Here is a 16,787-nt window from a genome sequence, read left to right as displayed (position 1 = left end):
CAGGGAGAGACTCATCAGTTTCTTTTGTTCGTTCTCCATCTGATGAGGGGAATTTAGCATTTATCTTCCTATCCCTGTTGCAAAGCTGAACAGAAATACATTCTTGAAAAGCTCTCTGTCAATTATCTTGAAGCTTAAAAATACAAAATGAAATCAAAGTTCATCTTGTATCCTCTTATCTATTTTCAATCAACCCATAAATAACCTGTTATCCATTCAGTTACTTCCTTTTTAAAAAAATACAGAAAGAAATCAGGACACGAATTTACAAGTAAATTTGTTTTTTTTATGTAAGGCAATTTACAGAGCCCTGATGTTAAAAGTTTACAAGTATATAAATGATATGGAGAAAAGAAAGAGATGGTGCTTACTGAACTGTAGTAATGAGGTGGAGACACTGAAAACAGATTCGGGAGTCATTGCACTTTTGTTCCCCTGAAACTGTACTTTGGTCCCTTAGTTCAGTTTACTGATGATTCTTGCTGACAATACTACTTTAACAAGTAAAGTGAAACAAAAAATGTTTTATTTCCAAGTCAGAAGTGCCCTCTACTCTTACAGAATAAAATGAGTAAAACCAGACACTTGCTACTATAAGAAAGCTGGGGACACATTTTAGTAGGGCCTTTAGTGATAGGACAAGGGGTAATGGCTTTTAAACTGAAAGACAATAGGTTTAGACTAGATAATGATGCAATTTTTTTATGATGAGGATGGTTTAAACTCTGGCACAGGTAGCTCAGAGAGGTGGTAGATGCTCCATCCCTGGAAACATTCAAGGTCAGGTTGTACAAGGGTCTGAGCAACCTAATCTAGTTGGATGCCCCCACTTGCTGCAAGGGGGTTGACTAGATGGTCTTTAAGGGTACCTTCCAACCCCAACTATTCTGTGATTCCATAACTTCTCAGAAGAGAACTGTACTGTAGTATACATAACTAGAAAGATGTGAACCCATATAATCTGCATTCAGAAATACAGATCATGAAAAATGTTCTAATAGCTTGTACTTAGGAGTTGGGACTCAGAATGTAACACTACAAAGTGATTGTTTCAGCTGAGTTACACTGCAGCTTTTCTTTGACTAAGAGTTTCTCTGATATTTTTCATCAGGGCTTTTCATGAGATATAACACCAGACCCTGCTATTAGTCCCTTGAGGGGCTCTATCTAGGAGGGGTATTAACATAGCCCTTCTGTCAGCTATTTCAATCAGTAGCAATCCCTGAACTTCCCTGCAATGCCAGAGGTAAAGTGTAAGTCAGTCTCCAGGTATGACGTACAAAGCATTCCTAAAGAAAACTGAAACCCTGGGGGAAAGAGCAAATGTACTACAATGTGTTTATTCCCAGGCCACTTCTGGGACACCCCTTGGAAATTTTAAGCAATTACTTGGATGAAAAGATTCATCCCACTGAAACCCACAACTGTAGAACCCAGAGCCTACAAGACTGATTTTAGGTGTAAAGAAACCAAGCCTGCCTAGAGCTGGACAAAAGCATTTTATATAAAGTCACGAATTAGCATTAAAGATTTGGTGCAGTCCAAATACCAAAACCTGATGTGACAACAGCCTCTGGTGAAGAACCAGCCACCCATCTAACCAGATTCGTCCTTATGAGCACGATCCTGGTTCGGGCAACAGAAAAGTTGAAAAGCCAGAGAAATCCTAGCTACCTGTGAATAAACAAATGAAGACTGAGATTGCAGTTTATCTGTTCTAGTATTCATTCATATTTTCACATGTGGAGTAGATTCATTTCTAAAACAGTTTTATCACTCATAGACACAGCTAAAGCAAAAAAGAGAAATAAAAACCACTAAGTTACTGTTGAGGACAAGCAAAGGAAATGCTGTGGGTTTTGTCTGGAAGAAAAGATATGTCTTTATTTTGGCAGGTGCAGGATTTAAATGGCTCTATACATCCTGGCTTTGTTCATACTGCAGTGAAATGAGAAAAAATTGTTATGATCACTGAATCTTGGGACTGGACGAAACTTAATGGATCATTCACTCCATCTTGTTGACCTGAGGCAGAACAAACTATAGCTGCACAGCTAACAAACGACTGTCTTGCACACCTGGATATTTCCCATGCTACAGAGCTGATGATCTGCTTGGTAATCAATCAAATCATGAGCCTCTCTCATCCTAAATCCAATCCCAATCTTGTTTATCATAATTTATCTATTAAATTTGTTTTCATACCCTCCCTAAGGAGGACACAGAGCAAACTCACTCTTCAAAGATGTGCTTCAAAGCAAGAAGATTTTTACTAGGGGCTCATAACCCCCCTCTAAGTCTTTGGTATTTTAGATCACTCATTCTTTCCTCTAAGAGTAGGCTTGGAGTCCCTCCAACTGGCCTACACCCTTGAAGTGGAAAGCTCAAAGGTTTACCTGTGAAGGATGAAAGGATTGCTCACATATCTTACAAACCGTGCCTCAATTTGTAAATCCCAATATACTATTGAATGTTTCATCACAGTATGATGTGTAAAAGATAGAAAGCTTCAGCTAACAAAGTTCTAGATGCTCTTCTATGGGATTCTTTTCCCATAAGCACTATTTAGTGGATTGTTTCATTATTTCTGCTGAAAGTACTTGGCGGTTTTCCCTGCTGAATTACACCTCTTTTTCAGACCACTTTCAATGTTAAACCCTCTCAGCACATGGTGTCACTTGAGAGAAATGTGAAAAAGAGTTGCAAAAGAGGAGTGTGGCATCCTCTGGTAATCACTACTCTTCAGAGTTTTTCTAGGTTCTTATAAAGAGATTTCCTACTTGTTCCAGTATTCCTCCGGGGTTCTGAAAGCAAACTGATTACCTTATAGTCCCTTGGCTCTTCTTGTTCACTTCAATATGGATGAGTTTTCTGCTTTCCCATTCCAGTTTCTCATTTCACATTCTCCACACAGATGTTCAAAACCAAACATTGCCAGCACTCGGGTTTCATCAGCTAAATTTTGTTGGTCTGGGATCAAGACCGTCAGGTCATGCAAGTATAAAATATCTAACCTCCTTACATGCTACCAGGCCTGTTTGTTCTTCATTCCAGACTGAGGTCTTGTCCCTCTGTTGCTGGATTTAATCATGGTAGCAACCTTATCACAGATGACCTTTCTGTTAACACTGATGCTAGCAAAAGGACTGGCATTTTTTTATATCTTGCTTTGAAAGCATCTATGATCTCAATATCTCTCTGCAACTACAAAGTACATCTCTAAGCTACAATTACTCCAGTGCATTACAGAAGGATGTGATTTGCTGTAACAGCATTTAAAAGCATTTTTTAAAAATAACTCTTAGAAAATTTGGCTATGGCATTTGATAATCATTAGAATTTAGAAATAAGACACATCTGACCTACAGACTATGGATAAGATTTACCCCCAGCCTACCATTTACCTGTGTTATTTTTTCAGCTACAGTATATAAAATGTAAATGTGCCACCACTAAACAACTTGACTAAATTATTTGCTGTAACTTTATGTTTCCTCATTTCAGGCCTCTCTTTTTTGGGATGGTTGTATGTCTTTCTATTCATGTCATAAGACATCCCACACATTGTTTTGCATAAGAAACAAAACAAACAACAGCCCAAAACACAGTTTTGGGGGTAGTGGGGAAATGACTTGCAAATCCTGATTTGCAAACATCACTTTTCCAAGAAAAAAAAGAAGTCAAACACACCTTGATATTGTTCTTCTAGGTTATGCAACATATCTTTTATCATATCCTAAAGACATTTTGTTTCATTATATCCTTTCTTATGCCTCATTCAGCTCTAAGATCTTGCTTTGCAACTATTTCTCCTATCAAAGATAATGACTCGACAAAATACTTTCTAAGCAATCTAAGAGCAGGCTTCTTATTTGTTCCTATAAATCACTGCTCAAAATTCAGAACATCCCAGGTAATGAACACAGAGCTTTGTGCTTGTGCAATACATTGGATATATTAGCTAGTGTTCCTGGTTTCATAGGAAATGAGCCACTAAAGACATCAGCATTAAGCTGTCTCCTTGCCTTTATCACATGAAGTCAGCCAAAATGTACCAAGAACATCAAATGCTCATGTTGAGAAAAACAAATCCCCCTGCCATTGTCCCGAGTGATGGAACTTCTCAATAAAACCATCTTAAATGAGTCTCTGCAAGGAAAGGAAAAGAAGTGGTACCCTCTCACAAATCACAGGGCTTCACTGCTGACTCAAAAGAAGGGTTGAAGAGCAGCTATGTGTCAAAGAGCACAAGTCTTTGGCACAGCAAGACTGTATTTTATTTCTGCAAGTAACTTGATCTCACTGTGTCTGCAATATAGGAATCTCTCATACATTCCAAATCAGCTGCCTTTTTACTTGGCACTGATCTGACACATGCAGTACCAGAGTGTTTCTGCACTGGAGTCCCAGAGCTAGGACTCCTTGGTCTCATATCCTAAGATACACAATTGGAAAGTAGGGTCATCTGCACAGACCATGTGTTACACAGCAAAAGGCAAAGGACACCCTCTTTCTATCTAAACTGAAAAAGAAAGGTTGCCATTTCTAGGAATACTAATATAATGTTTCAAGAAACACATAAGGAAAAAAACAAACCCTAACTGATGAAGGAAAAGCAGCTTTTCAAAGCTTTTGGATGTCTAAAATAAGAAATGATAAGTTAAAGCCAAAAATGCTTATTTTTCTCAAGTGTTAAGTCCTGGTTACCAGCTTTAGCTGTTACCAAAAAAGAACCCAAGATGTGTTGTTTCTTTTGTTTTCATTAAAGGTAACTACAATTTTAGCTCAAATTCAGAATACTGAAAGCAAAATGAGGTTGACAGACCTGCAAAAAGGACCAGGATATAGTATTGGAAATAGTCAGATGCATGACTAGTCGCAATTAATCACTTTGTTGTCTGTCTTCTGACCAAGCCTTTAAATGTTCAGAGATGCTTTAATGTAACTCCTTCCTCTTTTCCTGCTAGTGGAAACTAAGGATTAATATTGACTACTGAAAATGTATTTTTAAATAGGCTGTGAACTGATATTTTATTTACCATATTACCTAAATCTTTAAAGCTTCATCCAGCTTTGTCACTCCACCATGATCAGAATTCCTAATGCCTTCCTTAGAAGGCTTAAAATATCATCTGCCTGTTTTTAGGATTCCAGAAAAAAAATGAGACAAGAACACAGGAAAACATTAACAGCTACAGCTCCACAAGCTATAAAACTTAATTAAATACAATTTATTCCTTGAAAGGTGCTTGTCATGGCACAGCAATATTTTGCTGATGAGTGAGACAGCAGATTTCTGAAGAAAGATCTGGACATGTGAAAAACTATCAAGAAGACCGAACTTGCTATGTAGATAATTAAGTGACCAATAAAGGACAAAATCACTGTTCTCTATTTTCACATTTCACTGATTTATTTACACATTGCTATTTGGAAAAGGATAAAGCTCTGCAAAGAAACAAGTATAAGGATTTTCGAATTAGTTGCAAACGAATGTATTCTACATAGGCTGCAAAATCCTTAATGTTTTCTTCTGTTGAATCAGGATGTCACATCAGGCTCACAGCAACTGCTGTTGCATAATGATTTATTCAAGTGGTGAAAGATCAAGCACAATCATTCCCCAAAACGTGCCTGAGGAATTTAAAGCAAGGAACATACAGGTAGAGAAAAAAGAGCAGTAAAATTGCCACTCCCTGGGAAATTGTCACTCCTCCACTGAGAAAACAGGCAAAAACATATTGGCTTCCTGTCTGCAGCAGTTCTTTCCACACTCAGCCCAGTAGTTTAGCAAGTGACGCCACTCTCCTTCCTCATCTTTTGATTTATTGTGTATCTGGAAATACTGATGAAACAACACTCTGCTACACTGTCTGATGCATCTCCTCCCTCTCTTGTGTTGGCCTGATGAAAACAGCCATGGCAAAGATAATGAAAGGGATCTCCTGCAACTCCCCTTTAACTCTTACACAGCACTCCATGGGGAGGGAAACGATGGGACTACTCCCTGACCCAGAAGTTTATAATCTAAAGGAAAAAAAGGAGTACAAAGGCATGTTGTAATAACAAAATGATGAGACTGACTGTAATTATATTTGGTCAGGAGAGAGTTGGAAAAGAAGTTGGCCAAGATTCATTGGGAATTTGTGCAACACTTGTCATAAACCAAGTGTGGTGGAGACACATCCTTGGGATTTTTAAAAATGCCATAGAAAAAGGCAGCAGTGTAAAACGTCATCCCAAAGCAAAGACATCACCGTTCCTATGAGATCAAGACAAAAGATATTCCAAGAAACTTTCCAGCAGTGCTCCAGAGATCATTATGTAGCTGGGAAATCCATTTAGTAAGCGACTTCCTTTGAAGCATTTCCACAAGGATGGGTGCACCAAATATAGACTTTTTAAATGGTCTTTCTTTATTCCCATTCAGAAGCAAGCCAGATGAGCCAAACCTGGAGAGGCATCCATGACTTATCCAACAGCTGAGCACAGATATTAAAGCCCTTTCCCTCTGTATGGGTAAAAGTGGACAAAGGAAAGAAAATGTGATCTAGTGAGTCACACTAACTGCTCATTTCCCAGCAAAGTCACAGAAGTAACTTTAGCCACAGCAAAAGGGTTGACAACTTCTGAAAGTGAATGATAGAAAACAGGGTCACACTGGTATACTGTATCACTTGTTGTCTCTAGTTGGAGATGAAACAATGTAGGTAACTGTGTGAGAACACAAATTTCCTACCTAATTCAGAAAGGACAAGCACAAAAGATTTTGTCAATTGAAATGTCAATGGTCTACTTATCTCCAAAGATGTCTGAATTTGGTCTGACATGACAATGAATTCATACCACCACCTTCTGCTATTTAACTGCAATTGAAACAAAGAAGATGACAGATTTACTTTCTCCACTGAAGAGAAAAAGAAACTACCCAAAGCTTATTTTTCTTGAAGCAAAATCTTCAGCTTTTTGGCATCCAAACCTACCTGCACATCTTTCCCTGTGCTGCTGCTTTTCTCAATCACAGCCACAGTTCATTAAGATGAATCATGTTCTGCTGAAGCTGCCTCATCAGTAAGTATTGCTGAAGCAATTTGGTAATGATCTTAATGTGCAGTGCTGGATTTTTATAGCCATCTCAATTGGCTATTAAAATACAGCACCGCACTTGGAAATTGCAACTGCACCACTTCAGAAATAGTTAGCATGATGGAGTTGCAGAAAGCACTGTTCATTTCAGTAGAAACCTCACTCTTTGTGAATGACTTCTGGAAACTGATACTTAAAATCTACTATGAGATTAGATGTTCATTTTGCATATTAACCCAGGGTTCTTACAGCTGCTTGGAGAGTTCTTAAGAACTGAATGTTTCAAGGGAAAACAAAACACAAAGAATATGTATATAAAATTTCTGCACAGTCTTCCAAGTAATTTTGTTTATTCCTTTACTGCTAATGGAAATGACAATGAAAAGAGGGAACTTAGAATTATCATGGAAATACAAGACTTCAAGCAAGTGAGATCCTGCAGCTCACAGGACAGCTCTAGTTTTAGGTGAGACAATCAATCAGATGGACAGCTTCTGAATATCATTTGAAATGGTCCTTGTTGATCTGGGAAATCATTACTTTATCAATAAACTAATTATCTCCAAAAGAGGTTGTGTTTAGTCTGATACAACAACAATTTGGTACTACCAACTCCTGATATTTAACTGCAATTGTAACAAACCCCAAGATTTACTTTATTTCTCCACTAAAGATAAAAAGATAATAGCCAAAGCCTGAAATACTAGAACTGAAGTGCCACTCTGATGATGATAACTGTTACTGTGTGAGATTGAAAGTTGGTGCTGTTCAGCCTGAAGAAGAAAACACTGCGTGGAGACCTCATAGCAGCCTTCCAGTATTTGAAAGGGGCCTACAGGGATGCTGGGGAGGGACTATTCATTAGGGACTGTAGTGGCAGGACAAGGGGTAATGGGTTCAATCTAAAACAGCAGAGGTTTAGATTGGATATAAGGAAGAAATTCTTTACTGTTAGGGTGGTGAGGCACTGGAATGGGTTGCCCAGGGAGGTTGTGAATGCTCCATCCCTGGCAGTGTTCAAGGCCAGGTTGGATGAAGCCTTGGGTGATATGGTTTAGTGTGAGGTGTCCTTGCCCATGGCAGGGGGGTTGGAACTAGATGATCTTAAGGTCCTTTCCAACCCTAACTATTCTATGATTCTATGATTAAAACAGATAAGTCCTGCTTTTATTCAGGAAAGGAATGAGTACAGAATGAGTAGTTTTTAAGGAATATTTCATATGTTGTAATTTATATGAATATGACGGCAAGTCTATAGTGACCAAAGGCAGATAAAACATTTAATGTTTTATTTGTGCCATAAGGCAGAATATTAAAGTAGCAGCTGTATGAACAGGTTGCCCAGGGGGGTTGTGGAGACTCCTACATTGGAGATATTCAAGGCCCACCTGGACAAGTTCCTGTGTGATGTACTCTAGGTTTCCCTGCTCTTGCACAGGGCTTGTACTAGATGATCTTTCGAGGTCCCTTCCAACCTTTGGGATACTGTGATTCTGTGATTCTGTATGCAGATACCACCACTTATACTAAAGAACAAGTTCCTCAGACTGTGAAATATGAAGGTGCAGCTATAATCTACCACTTTTTCTCCATCAGGTATTGGCAACTCTGATATGTCAAAATACTTCTGAAAAACAGCAAAGGCTTTTTAAAGCACTATCACAGAGCTTTCTCATTTTATGAGTTTCAAGAGTACAATTTTCATGACACAAACTACGCAGATACTCATATATTCTTACATTAAACTTCCCTTCAGGGAAGTCATGCCTTTACTGATGCTAACTTATAAATGATGGTTTTGAATCGCTATCTTAAAATTGGAAAACTAAGTATTAGTGCTTGATAGAGCACTTTCTGCTAATTGAATGAGAAGTGAGTTCCCTTCAAGCAAAGGCATCTCACAAAAAAATAGTATTATAGTTTCAGTTGTAGGGGTTTGCTATTTCTACCTGTAGTAAGTGATAGTGTGTTACAGTAATACAAAGTGAAGCACTCAAAATACAGTTCAGAACCTATATAATTTGTTAAATCTAGATTTTGGACAGTTTGCCAGCTTCTTTGTTTTTCTACAGCTCTTTTTTAAGTTGCCCCATTTTGCTCTGTTTTAGATCAGGATTCACAATAAATCTCACAGCACAGGAGGAGAACACTGAAAAACAGAAATAAATTCACTGCTGCTGAGATCATAAGACTGAAATTCTTAAAACACCGTAAGAAAAGGTTTAATGTTTTGTTCAAACTGTGAAAAAAACATTTTGTTGAAGACACTTTGGAACTATAAATAAACATTGCTCGACATAAAACACAAGTGTTTTGAATATTTCAAGTGATCCTAAATTAACAAAACATCTGCCAAACTTGCCATAAAACGCCCTCTCCCCAAACACTACAGTTTGCTATGAAGTATTTAGTATCCCTTAGGTTAAATAGGCAGGTGTAGTAGTAGCAGTGATAGTTATATTGATAAAAAAATACATCAGTGTGAGGCAAGCACTTGCAACCAGTTATTAAACAGCAAGATCCGAAAGATTTCAGTGCTCCCTGAAACTGAGAAAGAAATAATTGGGGTTCTTTGTCTCCAAAACCTCCCTCTTTCACTTTAAATTCTGTAGCTATTACTTGATATTGAAAGGTAACCTTTGGCTTTGCTGTGGTAGGTAAAGATGGTCAGATTTCTCCTTTCCTTGTTGAGAGCAGCACTTGTGAAAATTAACCCCCACCCCCATTCTGGTGTTCTGAATTGAACACTTTTTTCGGCAGACATTTAAAAATATACATTGTTTCACTGTACTTTTTGACAGTTTCAGTTGTCATTGCAAGCTGGGTGCTAACAATGTAACAGAACAAAAGATTTTTCCAATGAAGCCATCAATCCAAACTAAAATGTGTCAACTTCTATGAAGCAGAAGTATGAAATTCCATGAAACTATAGACAATAAGGGAGCAGAGAACATTCCAGTAACAATTCAAGGTAAGTGTATAGTGAATTCATACCTTATGTTAATGATGAAAATCTCTGCATCTTCTCAAGAGAACTCCATAACTAACCAATACGTTAAAAAATATTGTACTTAAAACATACGGATTCTTTTCTCAATATAGCAAGAAAGCTTCATTACTACCCAGCGACTTTACTCAGTGTCATCAAGAAAGAAACAAATAGTTATGTGAAAAGAAAATATACCATGTGTTTGCATAGTCGCTTCAGTCCGGCACAGAAAACAATGAAATGGAAATTCTGGAACTGGTTATGCCCAATGACTCCATCTAACATTTAGATGGATATACATAATAAAAAAAATAAATGTGTGTTACACCCTTTGTATTCATCTCATCTTATTTTGGAGTATTTTACTGAGATGCCCCATTTAGGAGCTTAGCCTTTGCTGAAGGAGAAGAAAATTATTCAGAGTGATACAGAACTGGCTTAGCAATGCATCAAATTCTAGCTTAGAGTCCCCAAACACAATAATAGTCTAAATGAATTAAATGGGAAGTCCTGACATATCGGGATCATAGCTCTAATTCTGAGTGCAGGGATGAGTAGAGGAATCACTGCTCCCGAATAGCTTTTCTTAAATGCCCAGAAGTGGGTCGGGTGAAACTGATCTGAATGTGTCACTGGTTGGATTCATCAGGAACGACATAAAAAGCATGCATACAGACAACAGCAAGGAGACATAGCTGCTGATCTGTCCAGAGCTTTTCTGCCTAATATACAGTGAAGAAAAGTGCAGCTCTATCCAACAATGCAAGATTCCAACACAGTTCAAACACTGTAATGATAGTTAGGATTGAATTACCATGACAGGTGTGGGAAATTAATCCTGTTTCTTATATTGTGCTTTTTTGGTGCTTATTTATTTATTTATTTATTTTGGATGCTTTTAAGTGTGCCATATCTACTCCCACATTTCCTGGCACTCAGTTTTTCTGCCTCTCACACCCAAAACTTCATTCCTGCAGACATTACATTGCCTATAGAATTGAGGTCAGAAGTTTACTATGTGATCCAAAACTCCTGTAGTTACTGGGATAAATATTTTCTGCCCTTTTTTCTTCCTGGTCTATAATATCAGAGCTTAAATTATCAGTTAGGTACTGGCAGGTAAAATATTACACAACTTCTTTAGTATTTAACTAAGTTTCTGACTGTCAGAATTTTTCTGCAATGGTAGAAAACCATTTTTTCTGCCTGATTCTTAAAAAAATTAAAATTAAAACCAATAAAGTTTAGTTTCTATAACTATATTTTCATCAAGGATACATACTTGTGGTTTTGGAAAAAGTAGATTTGCAGTGTAATAGGGCAGCATTAAAATCCCAGAGGGCAGTGGAATTCCTTTGGTTTAAAATGCTGCAGTCAAATGCAGTTAATGGGTTTAAGCACTGTAGTGTCTAATAGTGACTGAAGTTTGTAATTCACTGCTCATACACAGTTCTTTGCAGGAAGAAGCTAATACAAAAGTTATATTACACAGTCAAGCACCACCATTAAATTGCTTTGTTTTGAATGCCTGCATGTTTGTTCCCCAGGAATAAATACTGCAGCGCACAACCCATTCTCATTACTGATAGTCTCATTATGTTTCAATACAGAGCAAGAAAAGTGTATCACTTAAGGACAGGATTTCAGTAGTGTCTAAATCCTATTGATTTTCAATAAGAAAGCTCCAGTGTATATCATTCCTCTGTTATAGCCCCCAGCTACTGCAGAGGCACTGATGCGAAAACCTGCAGTGTCCTGAGAGAGCCTGAAATAAAACACCCATTGTTTACTACTAAATACCAAGCAAAGCCAAACAGTGAATTGCTACAATTGTAAGTCTCACTATAGAGACATACAAGACCCCTACAAAGACAACCTCCTAGCATGTAAAAGAGGAAGTTCCTGCAATGATCCCAGTTATCGATTACCTTCAAGACATAGACTGTAGACATCAGCCAATATGATCAATCAAATGTGGCAAACTGATGAAGGCACCGCCTTAAATAGACACAGTTGTCTTTGAAATCTTGATTATTCTATTACACAACTTATTTCTGTCTTTGTTTACCTCTTTTCCCCAAAAGTCACCTTAAAGAGTTAGATGACCTAGGGCATATGATGCTAGGACAGTTTTCCATAAAGTAGCAGGAACAATGGAACAGGGGCTCTGCATTTGAAAGGGACCATTTGACAGCACATTACCATGGCCTTATCCCTGTCATATGTTCAAAGCCATTGCTACACAGCGCATATTTAACTTCTGTTCAAAATAGATTTGCAAAGTTAACCTATGTCTTTTATATAGTGGTCGCTAGCCAGAAAAATTAACATCCAGTTAAGAAAAATCTAACCTTCATGGATTCAAAGCTTGTATTTTAAGCTTTATATTCAAGTTCAGTCTGGATACCTCAGATTAAATTGAAAGAATATTTTTATAAAAAGCCTTGCAAATTTACTTCTTTATCACCTTCGAGTGTTGAAACATATGATGTATTATGCATACACAGGCAAGTAGTGCTCTCTGAATTTTACATGGTATTATAGAAGCCAAGACTTGATTTCATGTGGTAAATTCTCAACACAGCAAGGAATGAACTCAGTATATACTGAGTTATATACTGACAGAGGCAGACAGGAAAAGAACCAACTGAAAAGGTAATCACTTCTCCAAGTTTAGTATGGAACAACCTTCTTGTCTAAGAAGCAGACTCACTTTCTTTATTCACCTTGTGAGTAGGAAAGAAGTAAAGCTGTGGGGACTACCATGTCCTGCTCTGGACACCAAAACATCCCAATTTCACTCTGAGAAGTAAGAAACACTGTGTATATAAATACTAAGTTGTTCTTGCACTGTGTAGTAACGGTGTGAAAGAACAGTTCACAGGTAAATCACCTGAAATATGTGCAGATAAGCATCACAGGAGTGACTAGCACTGAAACCCACAGCCAAGACTCACAGGTTTTAGTCTCAACTTCAGCCATGAGTTTGATGCCTCCTAACACATAGTTTATTTTTAATTCAGGATTTTGAAGAATTGAAGGGGAAACTGCTATAGGCATTAAAATGAGTATTGGTAAGCTTTCCAACCAATCTGTAGGCTGTTTTCTTTCATTCTGTTTTTTAGAATCTATGGAATATAGAAAATATATAAGGGTATGCTTCCTTGCTGCTTAATCTGTAAAGATAGAAAACCTGGATTTGCAAAGAACTAGCCCATCAGCTTTTTTTTTTTTCATCCAAGTTCCAAATTAAGTTATTTCTATAATATTGAAGTGATTTTTTTTTTTAAAAAACAACTATTCAGCTTAACAATAAAATTCACTGTGGCAAATATCTGTAGTAAACTTCATGTAAGAATATAGCTACATAAAAACGTTTGTAGGACTAAGCAGCAAAGCTTCTTTAGCTTGTCATAAAAGGTACTTGTCTTGTTATTCGCTCTCTTTTATGGAAATAAATGTAAAAATAAATAGTTTCAGGCATACAATGAAAACAAACATGATGCAAAACCATTATTAGATAATCACTGCCTCTTGTCCATTTCCACGATGCAGCAAAAATTTGGTCATAGTGAATAACTTTTACTGTTTCATCACAACCTGAAAGGATATGTTTAGTTTCTTTAGCCTTAGGTTACTCAAATGACTATCACAGCACACACTGAGTTTAATTCCAAAGCTTTAAAAACCCTGCTGCCTGTCTGAGTTCATACAGGTACAAAATATCTCTATTAGAAAGTCAATTTAACACTGTAATTGACCATGAGAATCCAGACTTCCAGGGGTTTACCCTCGGATACATGTTTAAATCTACTATTTTTCAAGAGCAGGGGATGATGAATACACTGCTGTGTCAAATAACCATGATATATACGTACACAGAAGAGGTACAGTGGAATATTGAAAGCCGTGCACTATCTTTGCTTATGATGAATGGATAATCTCAACGGTTCCATATGTATTAGAAATAAATATACTCAATTACTGGTATAAAAAGTATGCAGAAGCATCCTGTAATATTCATGAGATGAGAAGCAAGGGAAACCACTGAAACAGCTACAGGTTACTCACTGTTGATAAAACAGGTTGAATAATCTCATGGATATGGCACAGACTGAGACATACAGATTTCTCCATTTAATGTATATAACTTTATATAGGACTTACTTATACTTTTGTATAAGACTTACTTATGAAATAATCAGTATGGATATAAAAACCTACTGCTCTTCATCCTATTCAGATAGAATGAACACAGTACTGTGAAAATAAGCATTTTCTTTGCCCAGAAATTAGCTATGAAGAAAAATACAGTAGCCAGAGGGAAATTTCAGGTAGGAAAAAACAATAAAATTACATTTGTTAAATGTAACATTGTGCAAATAAAAACTTTCCTTTTTCAAAAGGAAAGGAGAAAATCTAATATTCATAATTTGTACTAATGGTTCTAGAAATGAATTTGGGTTTGTTTGTCGTTTGGGATTTTTTTTCTCTAACCAGAAGGTTCTGCTGGAATTTATAAAGCTGATTTAGACTAGTGAAGGTTTCATGCTAGACTTCCAGGTAAAATTCTACTACATAATGCACAAATTAGTATTCCTGTCCTTTTGTTCCAAAGAAAACTGTACAAGAAACTGACAACATGAAATGGAAAGGATAAATTGGATAATCATAAGGACTTCTGAAAAAAGAGAGAATTAGGAAACTCTATTGAATAGCACCTTAAATGAAAGTCAGAGGTCTCAGTAGAGGAACTTTAGAGGAAGTATGCTTGCAGCTAATGTAAAGCATAGCATCTCTTCATCTTGCATTTCTTCAGGAGATAATCAGCCATCTCCACAGTAAAAATCAAATGAAAGAAACCACAGCTCCTTGAATTTCTTTATATTTCAGGAAGACATGCAACCATAAATTCTAGTTGTACAAGCCTAAATGAACTGCAGTATTTGACAGGCTAGCTAGTTAATGAATCAAGAAATTCAGATGCTATTTGAGCTGAAGAGAGGTTAAACATCAAGTTTAAAACGGATGTCTTTTCACTTTCACATTTACCTTTAGGTCCTTTGAACAACTTGATCTCTACCACGGTCTCCAGAATAGGCCTCCTTCGACGAACGTACAGTCGTACTATAGAGCCAGCCTCTTTTAGGGCCTCCACGGCTTTGCTGTGTGAGACTTCTGACACGTCGACCTCATTCACTCGCAAGATACAATCGTTGACCCTACAAGAAAAGCAAAGGACCATAGGTACTAAATGCTTCTGGACCAAACACAGATTTTTGTCACTGGTGCTGTAAAATAGAGCACACTCCATTGAGAAACCTTCCAGCTGCCAGACTTGATGCGATATGCTTCATCAGCAATGAGATAGAACCAGAACACTTAGTCCCTCCAAAAAACATACCTGATTCAAACTGAAGTCTGCCTAATCACCCACACCTACCATCCTCCTTCATAAGTTGTGGCTGGATCCACTAGAGTGATAGAAATGAGTAATAAACAACTTGTCTTTACAGACTTTATTAAAACCCCCTTTTTTTTAAGCTACATAATCAAGTTACAATCTTCATGCTGCATGCTATTACTATGGCAGTTACTCCTAGAAGAAATAAGTTGATTTAATTTAATACAGAGAGACCAGCAATTGTTCCAATGCCTCCTTAAATCTCTCATATTTCTTGATCAGAGCCAAAGAATTCTAAGTTGTCAAAGAAAAAAAGCTGTCCTACAAAAAGCAGACAATTTAAAAGAGAATGTTTCATGCTAAATAATTTGAGTAAATTTCATTCTTTATGTTTTCACCACTAACTATAGACTCCAGAATCTGCTGTGTGGTAATAGCATCTATTTTTCATAGACTACTAATAAAATTCCCTCATATTCTTACTTTGGGAATTTGCTATATTATCTAAGGATGAACTAATACATTCACCCTCAAATATGTCCTGGTTAAATGAAGCATTATTCTCCTTGTCTGACAGATATGTCCAAGTTGGAAAGCAAATCTACATTGAGAGCAGTAAAATCCATCTCCAAAGCAGCAGGATAATGACTTAACTGCTCGGCCATTCTTCCTCTGCAAATGAGGGTAACTAAGAGCAAATTCCAAAGAACTAGATGAATTGAGATGCCATTGCTCTTGTGAAGTACATTTATGATGAAGTGGCCTCTATTTTGCTTACAGAAGAAAAAGGCAAATGTAAATTAATATGTTCTTCTGCATATCTGGAAGGACAATCAGCAAAGAAAATATTGGTTGCTAAAAATATTCCTATTTCAGCTACATTTCTATACATAAAGATCAACCATCAAATATGTCCTCCTTGCAGCAAAAGAACACTTGAGCTGGGCATTGCTCAGGAGTCTTAGCACATGAAAGAACAACCACTGCCAAAAGTTTATCTGAACTCTGAGAGTTTAGGATGGATTTTTGTTATGTTCTTGTGCTGCTGGTTTTGTTTAGAGGCAAAACAATAGAAAGACCACAACTATTTGAAACCAAGGACCTTCTGTGTTATCAGCCTTTTGAAAGAATATTTGCAGGGGAAAATAATGATAGCAGCTTTTATCTGACAATTGGTTGAACTTGGAATTGACACAAAATTGATACATCCCTTCTGATAAAAAGTACTGTATTGCAAGGTTTCCAGTTTTCGTTCAATGGTTAGTTTTGGTGCTTGTTTTCAATGCCAGAAGTATTAACTTTCCAAGT

The 16,787-nt window shown here is 37.1% G+C and overlaps 1 protein-coding gene across 1 annotated transcript in view; it reads right to left on the bottom strand.

Moving 5' to 3' along the window:
- Nucleotides 1-16,787, bottom strand: part of LOC101881240 (disks large homolog 2) — a 423,431-nt gene that overhangs the window by 282,896 nt on the left and 123,748 nt on the right. The window contains 1 exon segment of the mRNA XM_034072915.1: nucleotides 15,128-15,297. Within this exon segment, the coding sequence (XP_033928806.1) occupies nucleotides 15,128-15,297 (170 nt within the window).

The sequence above is a fragment of the Melopsittacus undulatus genome, chromosome 2, assembly GCF_012275295.1.
Source record: "Melopsittacus undulatus isolate bMelUnd1 chromosome 2, bMelUnd1.mat.Z, whole genome shotgun sequence".
NCBI classification, from domain to species: Eukaryota; Metazoa; Chordata; class Aves; order Psittaciformes; family Psittaculidae; genus Melopsittacus; species Melopsittacus undulatus.
The sequence above is the reverse complement of the archived record's forward strand: the minus strand, read 5'-3'. Positions and strand labels throughout refer to the sequence as shown.